Source organism: Euleptes europaea, chromosome 15 (genome assembly GCF_029931775.1).
Source record: "Euleptes europaea isolate rEulEur1 chromosome 15, rEulEur1.hap1, whole genome shotgun sequence".
Taxonomy (NCBI): Eukaryota; Metazoa; Chordata; class Lepidosauria; order Squamata; family Sphaerodactylidae; genus Euleptes; species Euleptes europaea.
Genome location: NC_079326.1, coordinates 17,419,582 through 17,438,128, shown reverse-complemented (window position 1 = coordinate 17,438,128; position 18,547 = coordinate 17,419,582). Strand labels below are relative to the sequence as shown.

Sequence of the window (18,547 nt, the reverse complement as noted above, 5' to 3'; positions counted from 1 at the left end):
GTAGTATTGGAACTTCTATTATATTTTCAAGCTACTAAAAGGTCATTAACATTTTTAACGTATTGCCAGGGTCACATTATGAGAAGACAAGAGTCACCGGAAAAGACAGTCATGCTAGGAAAAGTTGAGGGCAGCGGGAAAAGAGGAAGACCCGACAAGAGAGGGATTGACTCAATAAAGGAAGCCACAGCCCTCAATTTGCAAGATCTGAGCAGTGAGCCAGGCTGTCAAAGATAGGACATTTTGGAGGACATTGATTCATAGGGTCACCATGAGTCGGAAGCGACTTGACCGCACTTAACACACTCACACACACACACACGTATGTAATAAAAGAAGGTGGAATTCTTCAGAGAGGGAAGCTGTTTTAAAATTAGGGGGCGTTGAAGCAGAGGGTATCTGAACATGCTATAAGAGGCTCCCTCTTTAAAGGATATTTATTTATTTTTAATATAAAAAATAGGGGAGGGGCCGTGGTTCAGTGGTAGAGCATCTGCTTGACATGCAGAAGGTCCCAGGTTCAATCCCCGGCCTGTCCAGTTCAAGGGACCAGGCAAGCAGGTGATGTGAAAGACCCCTGCCTGAGACCCTGGAGAGCCGCTGCCGGTCTGAGTAGACAATAGTGACTTCGATGGACCAAGGGTCTGATTCAGTAGAAGGCAGTTTCATGTGTGTTCAGGGAGGGGCCGTGGCTCAGTGGTAGAGCCTCTGCTTGGCACGCAGAAGGTCCCCGGTTCAATCCCCGGCATCTCCAGTCCAAGGGACCAGGCAAGCAGGTGATGTGAAAGACCTCTGTAATAGTAATTTAATAGCAATTACAGGCCTCTGTAATAGTAATCAGTGATTGGCTAGGCAGCTGTAGTGTCACAGAAGGGCAGTGCAGACAGGAGAGCCCCATTGGCTAAATTCCTACTCTTACAGAGGGGACTGATGGGGGAGGCTATGAAAGGAGGGGAATTTTTGCTAGGGACTAGGCAGAAGCTACCGGATTGAGGGCAGGCCGAAACAAACAGTTTCAGTTTAGATACTTCAAGGAAGGTGTATTGAGAATGGCGAACTGGTTAAGTTTAATGGGTCAGGCATTGGGGAGGGGCCGTGGCTCAGTGGCAGAGCATCTGCTCGGCATGCAGAAGGTCCCAGGTTCAATCCCCAGCATCTCCAGTTAAAGAGACTAGCAAGTAGGTGATGGGAAAGACCCCTGCCTGAGACCCTGGAGAGCTGCTGCCGGTCTGAGTAGACCAGTGGTTCCCAACCTTTTTTTGACCAGGGACCACTAGGACTTTTTTGTTTGGTGCAGGGACCCCAAGGTTCAAAATAAAAATTCAGAGAATTTGAAAATAAACTTTAATCGTAACTATTAGTTAAACATTAAACTTAGAGTAATATTTGAATATATATTTTTAAAATAGAGAACTTTTAATTGAAAATATTTATTATGGGTTTATAACTTTGTTTCGCGGACCTTAACTTAGTTCTCGCGGACCCCTGGGGGTCCACGGACCCCTGGTTGGGAACCAGTGGAGTAGACCATACTGACTTTGATGGACCAAGGGTCTGGTTCAGTATAAGGCAGCTGCATGTGTTCCTGTGTTCCCTGTGAGCTTCATAGAAGAGTGGGGATTTGAACCCTGGGAAGTGCTGCAGCCGGGGAAGGGCCATAGCTCAGTGGCAGAGCGTCTGCTTGGCATGCAGAAGGTGCCAGGTTCAATCCCCGGCCTCTCTAGTTAAAGGGGCTAGGCAAATAGGTGATGGGAAAGACCTCTGCCTGAGACCCTGGAGAGCCGCTGCCGGTCAGAGTGGACCATACTGACTTTGATGGACCAAGGGCCTGATTCAGCAGAAGGCAGCTGCACGGGTTCCTGTGTGTTCAAGCAAGGGAGGGGGGAAAAAAAGCCCAATCCCGAAAAAGCCCGCCCGAGCCACTTCTTCGCAGCCACCCGCTCCCTGAACCGCGCGCGTCGCCGTATGCTTCGGGTTGACGCGCCCGCCCGCCCTTCCTCCCCCGCGCTCCGGCAGGCGGGCAGGCAGGCTGGGCGGGGCGGGCGCGGCCATCTTGGGCTCGCTCTCTCGCCGGGGCTGTGCGTGTGTGAGCGAGTCGGGGGGGGGGAGGGAGGCAAGAGGCCGGGGCAGGGAGTGACTGGCTGGCTCCTTTGCGGAAGTGGGTGGCTTCGGCTCTTCCTCCCCCCCCCTCACAGAGACACAGTGGAAGGAGCCGGGCGAGCCTGAAGGGGGGCCCCTCCGCACCGTCTTCCCCAGCGCCGTCTCGACCCGAGGAGGATGGCAGGGCGGCTCCCGGCCTGCGTGGTGGACTGTGGCACGGGGTGAGCGAGAGAGAGAGAGAGAGAGAGAGAGAGAGAGAGAGAGAGCGCGTGGGGGATGAATGGAGGGAGGGAGGCAGCCAGCCAGCCAGCGGCGGTTGCTCTTGGCGGTTGGTGCCGTTGCTGACAGTTGGCTTCCAGGCAGCGGAGGCGAATGGGGAGGGCGGGGAAAGGGAAGCGAAGCGGCCAAGCTGCAGACCTTTTCTTTTTCCTTTGGGAGGGGGGGGATGAAGGCGGGCGGGTGGGTTGCTTGGACCACCCTCCTGGCAAAGAAACAGACTGGGTGTTGCGTTTCCGCCTGTTTCCAACCTCTCGGTACCCAAGTGCTTTCTTCCCCCCCTTTTCCTCTTCCTCCTCCTCTTCCTTTCCCCCATTGCATATCCTCCCACCCCCTTTCCTCTTCCTCACCCCCCATTGCATATCCTCCCACCCCCTTTCCTCTTCCTCACCCCCATTGCATAGCCTCCCACCCCCTTTCCTCTTCCTCACCCCCCATTGCATAGCCTCCCACCCCCCTTTCCTCCTCCTCACCCCCATTGCATATCCTCCCACCCCCTTTCCTCTTCCTCACCCCCCATTGCATAGCCTCCCACCCCCCTTTCCTCCTCCTCACCCCCATTGCATAGCCTCCCACCCCCTTTCCTCTTCCTCACCCCCCATTGCATAGCCTCCCACCCCCTTTCCTCCTCCTCTTCCTCACCCCCATTGCATATCCTCCCACCCCCTTTCCTCCTCCTCTTCCTCACCTCCCATTGCATAGCCTCCTACCCCCCTTTCCTCCTCCTGCTCACCCCCATTGCATATCCTCCCACCCCCCTTTCCTCCTCCTCCTCACCCCCATTGCATATCCTCCCACCCCCTTTCCTCCTCCTCCTCCTCACCCCATTGCATATCCTCCCACCCCCCTTTCCTCTTCCTCACCCCCATTGCATAGCCTCCCACCCCCCTTTCCTCCTCCTCCTCACCCCCATTGCATATCCTCCCACCCCCTTTCCTCCTCCTCCTCACCCCATTGCATATCCTCCCACCCCCCTTTCCTCTTCCTCACCCCCATTGCATATCCTCCCACCCCCTTTCCTCCTCCTCACCCCCATTGCATAGCCTCCCACCCCCCTTTCCTCCTCCTCCTCCTCACCCCCATTGCATAACCTCCCACCCCCTTTCCTCTTCCTCACCCCCATTGCATAGCCTCCCACCCCCCTTTCCTCCTCCTCCTCATCCCCATTGCATATCCTCCCACCCCCTTTCCTCCTCCTCACCCCCCATTGCATAGCCTCCCACTCCCTCTCTGCACTGATTGCAACATTAGCTTTTCAACTTGCAAGAGATTAGGGGAAGGTGTGCGTGGGGGTGGGGTGTTCCCCCCCTTCCCCTGGATGATGTTTGACAGGAAGGGCGGTGAACCCAACCTGCTGGTCTTATCTTTTCCCCGCCCGCCTTCAGAAATGTGGCTTTGTGGGAGGGAAGGGGGGGTTGTCACACCCTTACAGTTTCCTCACCTTCGTATTTTAAATATGTGGGATTGGTTCTGGAACACCTCTGTGGCGCCAGCTCCTGTGAAGATCTTTCTCTCCCCCCCGTCTTTCCATGATATATATATAATTTTTTTATTGCTTTTTCAAATTGTCTTTCCATTATAGAGCAATCGGGGTTGCGCTTGCCATGATTTTATTCGTTGTTTAATGGGCGTGGAAACCGAATGTGTCCCTCTGCTTCCTTTTCGGCTTCACGTGGGCAACAGGGTATCCTCTGAAAAGGGCACCCGCACTAAAAAAAAACAAACCAGTTTTCTCTTGTCTTAAGGTTTTATCATTCTAACCCCCCCTAGTTCATTCGTTTTCATCAGATGCTGCCCTGTCAGGAAGTAGCTTTTCCTATTCAGTTTTTGAAAGGGGAGGGGGGAAACCCTGCACTCACTTTCATGAGCTATTTGCTTAGATTAAGTATAGTCACCAAGATCAGGGTACACCCAATATGTATTTTTAAAAGAAGAAGGTTAGTTAATGTATTTTAAAGCTGGGCTTGTTCATTTGATGAAGCGGTATATTTCAAAAGGGTGGTTTAACTGCAATGCCATGATTTTTCCATTTGTGTCATTTATTCATCATTGCTTCTCTGTGTGGGAGCAAAAAAAAAAAAAAACTCCCCCTCTGTTGAGCAAGCGCAGAGGAACTTCCTTAGTTTTGTCAAAGGCTCTTCCTCCTTTCGTGCTTTTATACCTTATAAGGCAGTTTTCGGTGTCATACCTGAACCAAATTTTTTTAGAAACAGCTTTTCATATTTAGCAATTTTTGGTTGGTGATAAGAGAGAAAATAGCAATGTTTATTGGCTAAATGTATGCCTGTAGAGAAGAGTTTTGCAGAGATTCTTCATGGTGTTCAGTGAACACAAAGCTTTAAAAGGTACAACTGTAGGGAAGCTAAGACTTCCTGCAATGAATACTTTGTATCATTCATGTCGGTTCTCTAAGAACTGGGTGCAAGGCAAGTCCTTTTGTTGATTGGTGGTGTCCATCATGCTTATCCAGATGATTTTTGTGATATTTTAGTATGTATATTCACAGGTTGTAGAAATGTTACAGAAATTGTAACATTGTATACACTACGACTTTTGATATCTGTTAAACAAAAGGATGTATATAAAACTTTGTGTGAATGGTGAGCTTGCCTTTTAATTTTAAAATTAAAAACATGCTTTCGCGAGGAAAAATCATAACCTCAGGGCAGTTCATCTAAATGAAACCGAGTATATAAAATGAGGTAGTGATGGTGGGAGAGTTATCTGGCATTTTTTATTAAATTACTTCTGTCTTTATTTCCTTCTGTTACACTTACTTAGGCATGCCCAGTCATGTGAACCTAAAATAGTTTTTTAAAGCAAATATTTAGGTCACACATAGGTCAAGTTCCCTGCTTTGAAAATTTTCTTCCAGAAGCCTTCATCTTGCCTAAGAGGCCTCTTTATTTCATTTTTCAGTTGTAAAGTTAAACTTGTATGTGAATATGTTTTATAATTAACAGTACCCTTCTCAAGAGTCTTGACTCTCAATATGAGATTCTAGAGGTGAAGCATAAGACTTCATCCTAGATTCTTCTATGGGGTCTTCCATTCAGTTCCTGCATACATGCTTCTTTGCCCATAGCATTATTTTACCAGGGGCTGTGTGTGTTTTAGATAATTTCAAAATGCTTTATGTATTAACATCTTCTTAAAATCTAGACTTTTAGGATAAAAGGTTGAGGCTTGGCTAAATCTGAAACCTGAAAAAAGGGACTTCTGAATGCTAATCAGTGGAAGCATATTATGTACTGTGGCCAAAAATCTTAGCTTTTTTGGAGGAGGGATTGTTGTGTTTGGGGAGCTGGCTTCTTGCGTATGTGTAATTTGTGGTGGTCCAAGGTATGCCTGAGGTATTGTGTAGATTTGGCTAGTGTGATCTGTAGTGTGCCATCTTGCATCCATCTGCACTGTGGGCAGAGATTGTTTGTAGTACCAATACTTAGGACTGCTGAAAAAGGGATAACTGGAGTTTTAAGAACTGATGTGATCTAAAAACCATATTGCCGAAAATACTACTTATATTAATGCTCTGCAAATTTGGGGCCCAGCTTCAAAGATTTTGTGTACTGACAACTCCCATTTCTATTAAAGATGACTCATGTTTGCATCGATTTACTCTTCATGCAGCAGTGCAGCTACATGAGGGTTTGCTGCAGTCAGTAACTAAAAGTGCATCTCCAAGTATGCAGTGGACAGGAAGGTACAAATGTGGTGCATATCCTTCCTTGCATATCCTCCTGAGTGTTCAGGGGCACACCTACCCTCCTTACATATTTATCACTGCAAACACTAGTGCTGTACTACATTAAATCATATGAATCATTTCAGCTAGGCCTGCAAGTTTCTTGCAGAGTTAAAGCCTTAAAATGTGGCACAGTAGCAATTAAAGGGGAAATTTAGTGTCCTGTTGACTTGATTTTCCAGAATGTGAAAAAGGTTCAATTCAACCATCATACCAAAGTATGGTTTGAGCTTCCAAATGTACAAGCAGATCATAGTCTGAAGCTTCTTGGTTGCTTTTGTATGAAAGCTATTTATTGTTCCCATCCACCATGGTGCAAGAGTTCTTGGAGCTGGAGCACTGGCCAAAACTATAGTTTTTCCATTCAGTTTCAGTTTTAAACCATAGTTAGCATAATTCATGGTTTGTAACATCGCTTCAAACTATGGCTTTTGATTTGCTTCCTGATTACAAACCATGTTTTGAAATATTGAACAACATGTTAAACTGTGCCTTGACAAATTTTCTTTAGCTCCAAGGAGCAGACTAATTTTTCAGCTTTCAGGATTTTGTTTGAATTGCCAATTTTTTTAAAAAAAAATTCAGATGTAAAACCTAATTCTAACCTCTTTGTGTTTTGGTCATACTTTAATAAAGTTACTAGAAGGTGTTTTAGTACAGAAATAAATGTAAGGATAACCCTGGTTGTCAGCTTTTTGTTGCGGTGATAACCTCTAATCCTAGCCTAACTTCACCTCAATTTCTTGTAATCCCATTATTGCTTTAAAACCTCAACTCATTTGAATATTGAAGCCAGTATAAAAAGCAGCTTGTTAAGAAAAGTATTTATCCACTACCTTTGGATGGTGTGTTTATGTATAAATAAGCATGGACAATAATATCATGCACAACTGTTTTTATGTCATGCAAGAGAACAGTCATGCAAAATGATAAATAAGCTTTGGTTAGATCCAGTCATCTTTTTTGTTCTATCTCAGCCAATTCCCCTCCTTATTAACAGCTCCTGTTCCACGTGGCTTTTGTCCTTAACAGGTCCCATGATCACAGCCAAATGGTTCCTTTCTTCCCTTTTTCAACAATGGAAAAAGTAGTTGGAGAAGTGCTATAATAAAATCAGTGCTGGAAATACTAGGTGCCATTATGAAATTTGTAGGTGCCATGGTGACTCTGGCACCTGGAATTTGTTGAGTCCTATATTGAATGATACTTCAGTGTCCTTAGCCATGATTTAGTGTGATATTGGAATGAAGCCAATTTAGCCATGACTTCATTGGTATAATACATTTGATACCATCTCTGCTTGGTAAATTATGCCAAATATGATGTAGACATTTAAGTAGCATATACATTTATGTGCATATTCTGGTATCCGAAACATTTGAATAACTTCAGTTACTTACAGATCAATCCTGGGAACTGCAGTGGCCGGGGACGGTCCCTCTGCGGCGCCTCCACAGAGGTTTACCAGTTGCGGGGGGGGGGAAGGGGGTTTAAAAACAAAAAATACCTTAAAATGGGAGGAAAGGCCCCATTGCAAACAGTGATGCTGTGCCACCAAAAATGGTGGTGCAGCAGCGCCATTGTGTTAGGGAGCGTTCCCAGCACGAACAGGGTTAGGAACCTGCCTAACAACAGCTCCACTCCCAGGAACGCCAGCATGAGGACTTGCGCCGAGAGAATGCCGGCACAGTGATCGAGGGCCGTGCTGCCGCTGCAGTCCAGAGGGCCGCCATAAGTGGCCCTACACTGGCGTCCGTGCTAGTTTGCATGGCACAAGTGTCACGAATGCCGGTGTAGGGGTCACACCAGCTCTTAAGAGCATTCTCCCCCTCCTTCAGGATTGCAGAGTTAGAATACCATATTTAGGTTGGTTGATCATACTCTTTATTTTCTGTTTTATCATAAATTATCTTATTACATTTTATTTTGATTTGAGTTTATGTTTCTCATAAATTCTATACTGAGTTTTGTTAAACATCATTGAAGTAAAATTTATACTAAATGGTTGAGAAGCCATTGATGTTCAGGCATTCTGATGTTTTAAGTTTAGCCATTTGATTGGATTTGTTACTTCTCTTGGGATGATACTGTGCAAGGTGGACAGTTTTAGTTTATAACAGTTTTCATGTGAAGATATTGCAAGAACTATTCTGATTTTTGGCTGTGTTAGTTTTCTATGGGGTAACCTTGAGTTACTTTGTGGAAGCTACCTTGGGAATGTCCCTTGCTAATATATAGTATGACTTGGCAAATACTTCAAGAGAATATAATTCCGGGTACAAAGAATAGCATATGTTCTCAACACATGATGTGTAGTAGTTACTTTATGGCTGGAGAATGGGAGTATATTTATTCCGAAAAGCAGAGGTTTTCCTTCACTTAACTTGAAAACACGGTAAGTATAAAGTTCAGTTGTATTTGTTTGCCACTTAACCAAGACGTTCTATTTTTTAATCTGAGATACCCAAGGACTGCACACTATATGTAAAAACACCTATGAAAATGTTGGACAGATTAAGTTACTACTTCACTGTAGTCCTTTCCAGATGTTAAATCGTGCATCTGGGGAGGCTATCATATGCTGAATGAGAGCATGAGTTACTAGTGGTCCTCCCAGTACAATGGTTGCCATGTTGTGTGAACAAGAGCTGCACACATTTTTACCAAGCATAAATGTGACCCCCTGAAAAATTCACATGTCAATCATGAGTCCTAAAGCTGTTGCACATGCTCCCATTATGTGAGGTTAGTAGGCTCCTTGTACGTGTGTCTATAATGTCTAAAAAGGACTTGTATATTTTCTGAAATCCATTAATAATCACTTCCACAGTGGGAAATTAAAAAAAAGATGTTAGAATTTTATGGTGAGCCAACAATTCTGAGAGCTACATTGTATAATTAGAACTATTTGAGTGAGTTTTAATTACATTGGTGGCAGTGCTGAATTTTGTGCTACTATTCAGTGTTGTTCTTCTCTCTAGTAATAGCTGACCCTCGGCTGAACTCTTTGTTGCTACATGTTTTGTTATCAATGTGTATTCTAGTTTATACTACCTTTTGTTATTGGAGTACTCATGTTAATGCAGTTTGGAAACATTTGGATGCTTTTGTAGTGCATGATGTTAAGTTAAACTGACCATTGCTGTGTTCTGTGTAGATCGTATAGACATTTTGTAGATAGTCTCATATTTTATACATACATTGATATATCTTGATTCTCAGTGTGGCCCCTAACTGTGGATACTTAAATCTGGAGATTGGAACAGATTCAGACACCTTTATTGGCATAGTAAAAGGAGATTGGAACAATGAAAAGAGAAGACATCTTTCTACAAACCAGGTTTTGCAGCAAAATCTTAAATCTACAGGAAGGAATCTGCAAGGACTTGTAGGGGGCATCAGATTTTCCCTCTCCCACTATCTTCTCCTTCCCTTCCCTGAAAGGCCCCATAGCCTGCCCCTCTTTCCTGCTTTCTTCTCTCTTTATCTCCCCCTCCCCCACTTCAGCTTTTCTGCCTTTCCTCCCCTGGCAACCTCTACCTATGAAAACTGTAGCTGAGTTGAGTAGTGCCAATTAGTTTGAAGAAAGGAAGGACAGGTTCTGCAGAATTTCAGAATTTCACTCTTTAGCTACTTGGATGTAGGCAATGTCTAAGCCTCCTCCACCTTTTTTTCCTTGGTATTCAAGCCATTCTTTGGTGGTATTCAAATGGCATACCTATGAATAATTACCAGGGCCTTTTCTGTTATTCATCCTGCAGGGGCAGATTCTCTATTATATTTTGCCCTCTTTAAATAAGAACTGTTGCTTCTGTGCAATATCTCAGAATAAATCGTCATCCTGAGGATGGTTGTTTTATCAAATGTAGCTCTTAAGGGATCTAATATAGCAACTTTAGGTACTGTTGAACATTATATCGAACCACAGAAGGAATGTACAAATCACTCATGATATATCTTTTCACACTACTCTGGTAGCATTCAGTGTTGGAACCTCACCCGTCTCTGCTTTGGGAGAGATGCTAAGCTGTACAGTCTGGATTTTGTACATTTGTCTGAGGTTGTTAGATACGTTACTTTCTTTCCCCATTCCCGTTTCTCTATAATATGTGAAACCTCTCAGAGTAATTGAACTCTTTCTTTCAGGTTCAGATCTGTAGTTTTAGTTTTTAAAAAATATTTTCAGGTAACAACTTGATGGTTGCGGGAGTTATAATTGCTTGCCATTGGAAATGTTCTGAAGTTCTATAGATAGAAGTATTGTTTCAAAATGTGTGGGTGGTTACAATTATGGTGAAGTTGGCAAGTCATATGAACTTTAAAAGGGGAAGGAGAAAGTAACTGAAACTGATAACCCTTTACAGAATTTTAGAACATCAGAGGGAGAGTGTGTCATGATAAAGAGGGATATAGTATTTATAAGATAGCTAGATTCGAGTCCAGTAGCACCTTAGAGGCCAATAACATTTTTGGAGCACAAGCTTTTGAGAGTCAAACTCCCTTCATCAAATACCTTTAACTCTCAAAAGTTTATACTCTGAAAATTATGTTGGTCTCTAAGGTGCTACTGGAATCTAGCTGTTCTACTGCAGACCAACATGGTTACCATTTGAAACTATTTATAACAGGGGTGGGGAACCTTTTTTCAGCCAAGGGCCATTTCGATATTTATAACATCATTTGGGGGCCGCACAAAATTATCACAAAACTTAAAAATTAGCGCACTATATTTAATTAATTAAATATTAATTTAATTAAACATAGAATGGCCACAATGCAGACCTTCTCATATCAAAAGATATACATGCATACAAATCCAATAACCATACACTAACATCCTAAATGTGCAAATCTAAATGTCCTATACAAGGTTTGTACTGCAATGAAACAATCCATATGAAGTTCCAATGTGGCTGCAGCCTAAGATTGAGACCGTTTCAATATGCACACAGTGTCCAGTCCAAAGGTTTTTCCATTGGGTCAGGGAGGGGGGGAAGGAGGGAGATGGCATCATGAGTTTCGGGTGCCCCAGCAAGGTTGTGGCCAAGGGTTCAAGCCACGGCGCGGCCAGCGTGCAGGCCAGCAATGGGGGAGACGGCGGCAGGCGCTTCGGGTGCACAAGCAAATACAGGCCGTGGTGCAGCCAGCATGCAAGCCGGTGAGGGGGGAGGCGGCTGCGGCAGGCGCTTCGGGCGCCCCAGCAAATTCAGGCCGTGGCGCAGCCAGTGCGCAAGCCGGCGAGGGGGGAGGTGGCGGCATGGGCTTCGGGTGCCCCAGCAAATTCAGGACACAGAGTGGGGTTGCTCACGGGGGATCGCCCTGCCGCACAGGTCACAGGCGAGTTTGGCGGGGGAGGAAGGATCGGATCTGGGACAGCATGGCCAGAGAGCCCGCTTTACCTGTCGGCCTTGGGGAAGAGTGAGGGGAGGGCCGCATAGGAGCCCACTGAACCGGTGGAGGGGCGTGGCCAGTGGCAGGCCGGCAAGGGGGGAGATGGCAGCGCGAGGTTCGGGCGCCCCAGCACCTTCAGGCAGTTGGGCTGCCGAGAGAACCAGCCTGGCCAGGCACATGTTTTGTCTCTCTCTCTAGGAACAGGAAGCAGGGAACAGGAAGCGGGGAGACTTGAGAGAAACACCCCCGTCTTGAGTTTTGTGCGCCTGCGCTCCCGCCTGCCAGCAAAACTGAAGTGCCAAGAGGAGGGCCTGGCTAGCAACAGCTATCTCCCTGGAGCTCCCGGCCTCGGCAGGCGGGCCACGGGCTGGGTAAAATGATCTCGCGGGCCGGATCCGGCCCGCGGGCTGGAGGTTCCCCACCCCTGATTTATAAGATAAAACAGAAACAGAAGAGAGATGTAACTCCTAGCTGTAATATTGTTTAGTTAAAGTATATCTATTCTGCATTTTGACTTAATAGTCCCAAGGTTAATTAATACTCAACACACAAAGGTGTGAATAAAAACCTCAAATACCAGCAAGGGCATATGGAGAAATGAATTTAGGCTCATTTAAAGAGTTCTTTGATAATGACCAGTAGCTATAATTTTCTCCCCAGGAGCCCCTCGCCACCTAGTGGGCTTTGTGGCTGATGGGAGGTTTAAACCCCCATCTCCTAGTCCTGGGGTCCCCAACATTTTTGCACCTATGGGCACATTTGGAATCCTGACATAGCATGGTGGGTGCAGCAACAAAATGGCTGCTGCAGGAGGTGGAGCCAGCCACAAAATGATTGCTGCAGCTTAACTTCAGTGACACAGTGCAGGTTTTTGTGCTGTGGTGGCAGCTGCCAACACATTTTTTTAAAAACCGCACAGCCAATCACAAGCCTTACTGGGCAAAAGCCCTACCTGGCCCTGCACACTTCTTAAAAACACTTGGTGGGTGCCATGTCACCCATGGGCACCATGTTGGAGACCTCTGTCCTAGTCTAAATTGAAATAGTATTTCACAGTATCACGCTGGTTATCTGGTGCAAATAAGGTTTCTGTAACTGAATGGCTGGACAGTAGTTGCTTGAGGTTTTTATTCTGATACACCAAGGACAGCTTCCAGCTTTAAATTTTGCCTGAGGTAAATTATTTTTAAAAGTCGGTTTTTATAGGAAGTGGAGCTAAGTAGGTAGCACACTTAGAGATGCTTTCAGTTATAATAGGTGGTAGTTAGAGAAACTTTGATATGCTGTCAGATTTGTAACTAGCTGCTGCAGCAGAACTAGCTCTCATCGGTGCTATTGTGAACAAATAAAATCATAATGATTTTTTTAAAGAATTTTTTTTATGATGGTGTTCAAATTAGGGTTGGTAAATTGACCAGTAATTGACTAGCATGCCAGCCTCTAGTTACTTGAATGCAAATAGTTATGTCTCTGATATTTTTTGAAAGAGATGTTGACATACTATACATGTGGTGTTATGTGGTATGCCCTGTTTTCATATTTGTTTCTGGTGCTATGCTGTCTCACACACCCAGTTGGAGACACCTTTAAGAATGTTATGGGAAAATGCCTACTGTCCACATTTCCATTCCAGGTGTATTTTAGCTTCTCAGTGTCTGCTGTTATTTTGAGGCCGAATTTGTATCTCAGATGTCTAGTGGTGGTAGAGAAAATGTGCTTTTCTTATAATTGGAATGTAGTGGGCGACATGTATACAAATTTTTATCTTATTTTCTGTGGCTATAAACAGCTTTGATACCATCATTAGTGAAGCCCTAATATCTTTAGATATGGGGCAGAGTGTCATTTTATCATGATAAAATGGTCTCCACTATCAAGGAGATTTAATACTACTGTAGATCCTCTTTTCCGTTAGTGTATATAGAAACTAAATTGGAATTGGAAGAATTGAAAATATAGTCTACTATGATTCAAATGAATTTTGTGTGATGTTAATGTTGAGGACGACATTATACAAAGGCATGTGTTCCAAATAGTTACTACGTCTGTATGCTAATATTGCTATTTTTATTTCCATATCTTCTGTTTCATTTTTGTTTCATTTAGTATACCTCTTGTGGATTGCCTTGTGACAAAAGGCTATCAGAAAACAGTGTTAAATTCGTCACACAATAAGATATGAATAGATGTGGTGTGCTGTTGTCAGTGGGATACTAGACAACTGGACTTACATGGGAGGTCTTTTAATTGTAATGAAGTTTGCTGCAGCAAAGCTACAGATCAGCAAACTTTATGGACTTCCTTCCTTGACTCCTGTAGCCTTCTCCTGGCCTTTGGTCCAATGTTCTTCTCTAAATTTACAAACGTATACTCCACCATTCTCATTGCTCCAACCCTGCAGCATTCTTCCTCAGATCCCTACACTGACTTCATTCTCTTTCTTCTCTAGCATGGGTCTTTCTGCCTGTGATCTTCAGGCTTGTACCTCTTTCACCCTCTGCTGAAATGTCTCCTGCATTGTTAATTTCTCCCTTGCTGTCCTTTATGCTTAGAACTCTTTCTGGCACACCTTCATAATGTCATTGCTCTCTCTTTCTCTTCCTCTGTATCCCTTCTGAAAACCCACTTCTGTACTGTAGGGATAACACAAGCTGAAACAAAGCCTAAGAACGTGTTTGCGTTCATTCCTGTCTCTACTTGTCTCTTCTTGTGTATTTAGTCTAAAATCTTACGCTGGGTGTAAACTCATCATTTTTGCTTGTTTGTTTTTTTGCTTCTTATTTGAATACTATGAACATAAGAACATAAGAAAGGCCCTACTGGATCAGACCAAGGCCCATCAAGTCCAGCAGTCTGTTCACACAGTGGCCAACCAGGTGCCTCTAGGAAGCCACAAACAAGATGACTGCAGCAGCACCATCCTGCCTGTGTTCCACAGCACCTAATATAATAGGCATGCTCCTCTGATACTAGAGAGAGTAGGTATGCAGCATGACTAGAATCCATTTTAACTAAGAGCCATGAATGCCCCTTTCCTCCATGAATATGTCCACTCCCCTCTTAAAGCCTTCCAAGTTGGCAGCCATCACCACATCCTGGGGCAGGGAGTTCCACAATTTAACTATACGTTGTGTGAAAAAATAGTTCCTTTTATCTGTTTTGAATCTGTCACCCTCCAGCTTCAGCAGATGACCTCGCGTTCTAGTATTATGGGAGAGGGAGATCAGCAGGCTGATCAGTCTCTGATTATGTGTAAGCTTTGTTATAGCAAATATGACAAACTGAGAATGTTGACAAACATTCCAGTTGAGCAGTTCCACCTTCCTTCCATCACTTGCTTTCTTCTCCATTACCTTCATATGCTTTGGTGATGCTTTTTGATGGCATTATCTGTTCAATGTATGCCTGAGTTACTCTTTAGAGTGAGTTGGCTGTCCAACTTGCAAGGTCCTTTGCCAGTAGGTCAATATTGGCTTATGAGGTTCTGAGTAGAGTTATAAAATTTCTGGAAGTTTTCAAATGATGGAGAAAATTGAAATATATGCAATACGTACTGTGACTGTTTTACTGCTTTAACAACATAAAATTCATCATTAATAATTTACATTTAAAATTGTCTGCTTTCATTTTCTACAAGCAAGATTGGAAATGCATCCTGGCTGGCCACTGTGTGAACAGACTGCTGGACTTGATGGGCCTTGGTCTGATCCAGCAGGACTTTTCTTATGTTCTTATGTTTTTATCCAGTACTTGAGAGGGTGCTGCAACCTTGCACCACCTTAATGCATGTATATTCATTTTTTCTTAATGTAGTTTAAAAAATGTTTCAAATAGAGACAAAAAATTTAGAGTTCAGAAAAAGTGTTATTGGACAGATACGGTTCATGGTTCAGTAGTCATAATATAGTCATTGGATTATTCTACATTGGATTATCATACAAATACACGCTTGAAAGTGTATTTTAAACTGTAGAAATGTTCATAGGAATTGTCATTATCTAATGTTATAGATTCTCTTGGGTAAAAATCTTTGCATTGTACATTCTGTGAATAAAACCTTGCCTCAGAAATCATTTCACTTAGTCCAAAAGAGAATGTTTTATAAGAATGCTTTTTAGTGTGCCCCGAAATTTCCCATTGGAAATTTTTAAAAAAATCGTCGAGGAAAGAATCGGAAACAAACCAGGTCCTTTCCCCCCAAGCCTTTACACCTATTTCTGACAGGCGGGGCCTGCATCAGGTAGAGAGTAGGGGCAAGTAGAGGCAAGTGTAATAGGTTGGACCAACATGACACCCATTATATAGGCAACCCCCTTTGCAAGTTACAAGGTATTAAAAAAAGTTAAGAACCTAATATCTGCTGCGCCAATAATTACTGGACTGACTGGGCTGGCGTGTGAGCTGTTAGCCTAGAGTTTCCTCTAGACCAGTTCCTTTTTATAGACTAACAAAGGATTTTTTGTCTGCAACTTTTAAGTATCAGTTTCTTCATTCAGTTTCAACACTACCGCCAAATGGCAGTTCAAACAGTTCCAGTTCCTTTTTTTAAACCCCCCACAGAAGTTTAAGTACTTGCTCAACCTTAAATAAAGGGGAAAACACAAATGCAAAAACTGGAAGCATACCGTATATACTTGCGTATAAGCCGAGTTTTTCAGCCCAAAAAAAGGGCTGAAAAAGCCGAACTCGGCTTATACGCGGGTCAATACGGTAGGAGACGGGAGGAGGGAGGAGGGAGGGGGGAACTTACCTCCATCACCGCCGCCGCCGGGCCCAGGCGCCTTCCTCCGACCGGCAGGGGCCTTCCTGCCCAGGCAGGAGGCCCCCGCCGGCCGCCTGCGCGCGTTCCTCCGGCCGGGGGGGGGGGCCTTCCCGCCCAGGCAGGAGGCCCCCGCCGGCCACGCCGCCGCCCGCGCGCCTGGGCGCTTCGGCTGGCCGGCAGGGACCTTCCCGCCCAGGCAGGAGGCCCCCGCCGGCTGCGCCGCCGCCCACGCGCCTGGGCGCCTTCCTCCGGCCGGTGGGGGCCTCCTGCCAGCCCAGGAAGGCCGCACCGCCGCCGCCGCCACCGCTTCGCCGCCTTTCCAGGTAAGGGGCTCTTCCCCCTCCCCCCTTGAATGGCACTGGGGGTGGGGTGGGGTGGGGCGGGAGGGCCTGGGAGGCCGGCGGGAGGGCGACCTGGGGCAGGGCCCTGCGCTCTAAAATGGCAGCCGCCATTTTAGAGCGCAGCATTGCCGGTAAAGGGAATTTCTTATTGACCCTCGGCTTATACGCGGGTCAATAAGAAATTCCCTTTTCTGGCCTCAAATTTGGGGGGTCGGCTTATACTCGGGTCGGCTTATACCCGAGTATATACGGTATATTGGCCAGATAGATGTTCCATCATCAAAAATAAATTATGGAAAATTAAAGGTGTACCATCCCTTTAAGGTTTTGTGGTTGTTGCTGCATGTTTTGCAAGTTGCATAACTGACAGAATTAAATTATTTTTGTAGGCAAGGTGTAATTCATATGTATTGCATTTTGCAAGTATTCTTGTGCTCTACTGAGAACTTCAACAGCTCAGACTGTAAGCTAGAGTTTAGCAAGACAAGAAATAATTACTAGTTGACTGATCTGACAAAGATTGTGATTTGACTAGCCATATATTGTCAGGTAGTGTTGTAAGGAAAGAAAAGACAAAACAATTCAGTTCTTCACTCAGAGTTATCTATATGCTAAATATCAATCATATCTGATTTTGAACAGAATGCTAAAGAAGGGCATATTCAGATAGGGGGATTTTTCTGCAAACTTGGGACAGCCCCCAGCTTGGCCAATTCTGAAAATGAAAGGAAAAAAGGTGAGGGAATTTTTTAAGTTTTAAAACCTCACCTTACAGGGGGAGAAACAGAGCTTGAAATATTCCATCATTAGATCTTGGCTACCATTTTGAGGGTTGCTTAGCAACCTCATAAACATGCAAAGGCAGTAGGAACTGCACAGATGTGCCACTACTGGGCGCGTCAGGCAGACAGTCCAGAGAAGGAACCGCTTCTGCTGACAAGTGAGGCAGTGAGTGTAAAGATGGTGGAGGTTGTGGGGAGGGTGACAGAGGGGCTGCTACTGGAGAGGCATTGGTGGTCCTGTGAGCGGGAGGGCAAGGCAGGAATGAGAGTGGCTGCGGGGAAGGGGAGGAGGGCTGGCAGGTGAGGTGGAGTAAGGCAGTGGGGGAGAGACAGAAATAAGCTGTAGGAGGAAACAGGGTTGAATAAAGGGTGGAATTTCCCCTCCCCTCTTGGGTCCCTGCTTGAGTGGTGCTGAGAAAATAATAATGGCTGAGAAAATAATAATGTGCTGAGAAAATAATAATGTCTTCTGTCAGTCGTAAGAGGGAGCATAAGGATTAACAGTACCAGCATGTTTCATTAAGTAAGAAAGGGTCTTGGTGCCTGTGAGGAACACATGAAGCTGCCTTATACTGAATCAGACCCTCGGTCCATCAAAGTCAAAATTGTCTACTCAGACTGGCATCGGGTCTCTAGGGTCTCAGGTAGAGGTCTTTCACATCACCTACTTACCTAGTCCCTTTAACTACAGATGTTGTGGATTGAACCTGGGACTTTCTGCATGTCAAGCAGATGCTTTACCACTGAGCCACAGCCCCTCCCCTGTACAAGTCTGTTCCCTGTACAAATGGTATGTATGGTGGGGAACTATTGGTGCTAACAAGCAGGGTGAGCGTTTCTGAATCCAGCACAAGCTGAAGGTTACATGCTAAGAATACATGCCACCCAGTGTACAAAGGAGGTGGCATAACAAGAATAGGGATCAAGAAGCTAAGGGAATGTCCATGTTGGGAGAGCAGTTAAGAAAAGAGAAAGGCTGAAGCTATGATAGATCTAGCTAGGCAAAAAATTGGGACCAAAAATAAATGTCTTACTGAAGATGAAACAGGAAACATTTAGAAACAATCCCGTAAGCAAGAACCCATGCTAAGTGAAGGGTGGAGCCCTATGCCGGGTGGTCTTGGACACCAAGCATCTCCTGTTGCTCTTC

The 18,547-nt window shown here is 44.9% G+C and overlaps 1 protein-coding gene across 1 annotated transcript in view; it reads left to right on the top strand.

The window, feature by feature from the left end:
• The first annotated feature begins 2,254 nt into the window (after positions 1–2,254).
• Positions 2,255–18,547, top strand: part of ACTR3 (actin related protein 3) — a 52,438-nt gene continuing 36,145 nt past the window's right edge. The window contains exon 1 of the mRNA XM_056861285.1: positions 2,255–2,321. Within this exon, the coding sequence (XP_056717263.1) occupies positions 2,278–2,321 (44 nt within the window). The 5' untranslated portion in view covers positions 2,255–2,277. The remainder of the gene's footprint in view (positions 2,322–18,547) is intronic.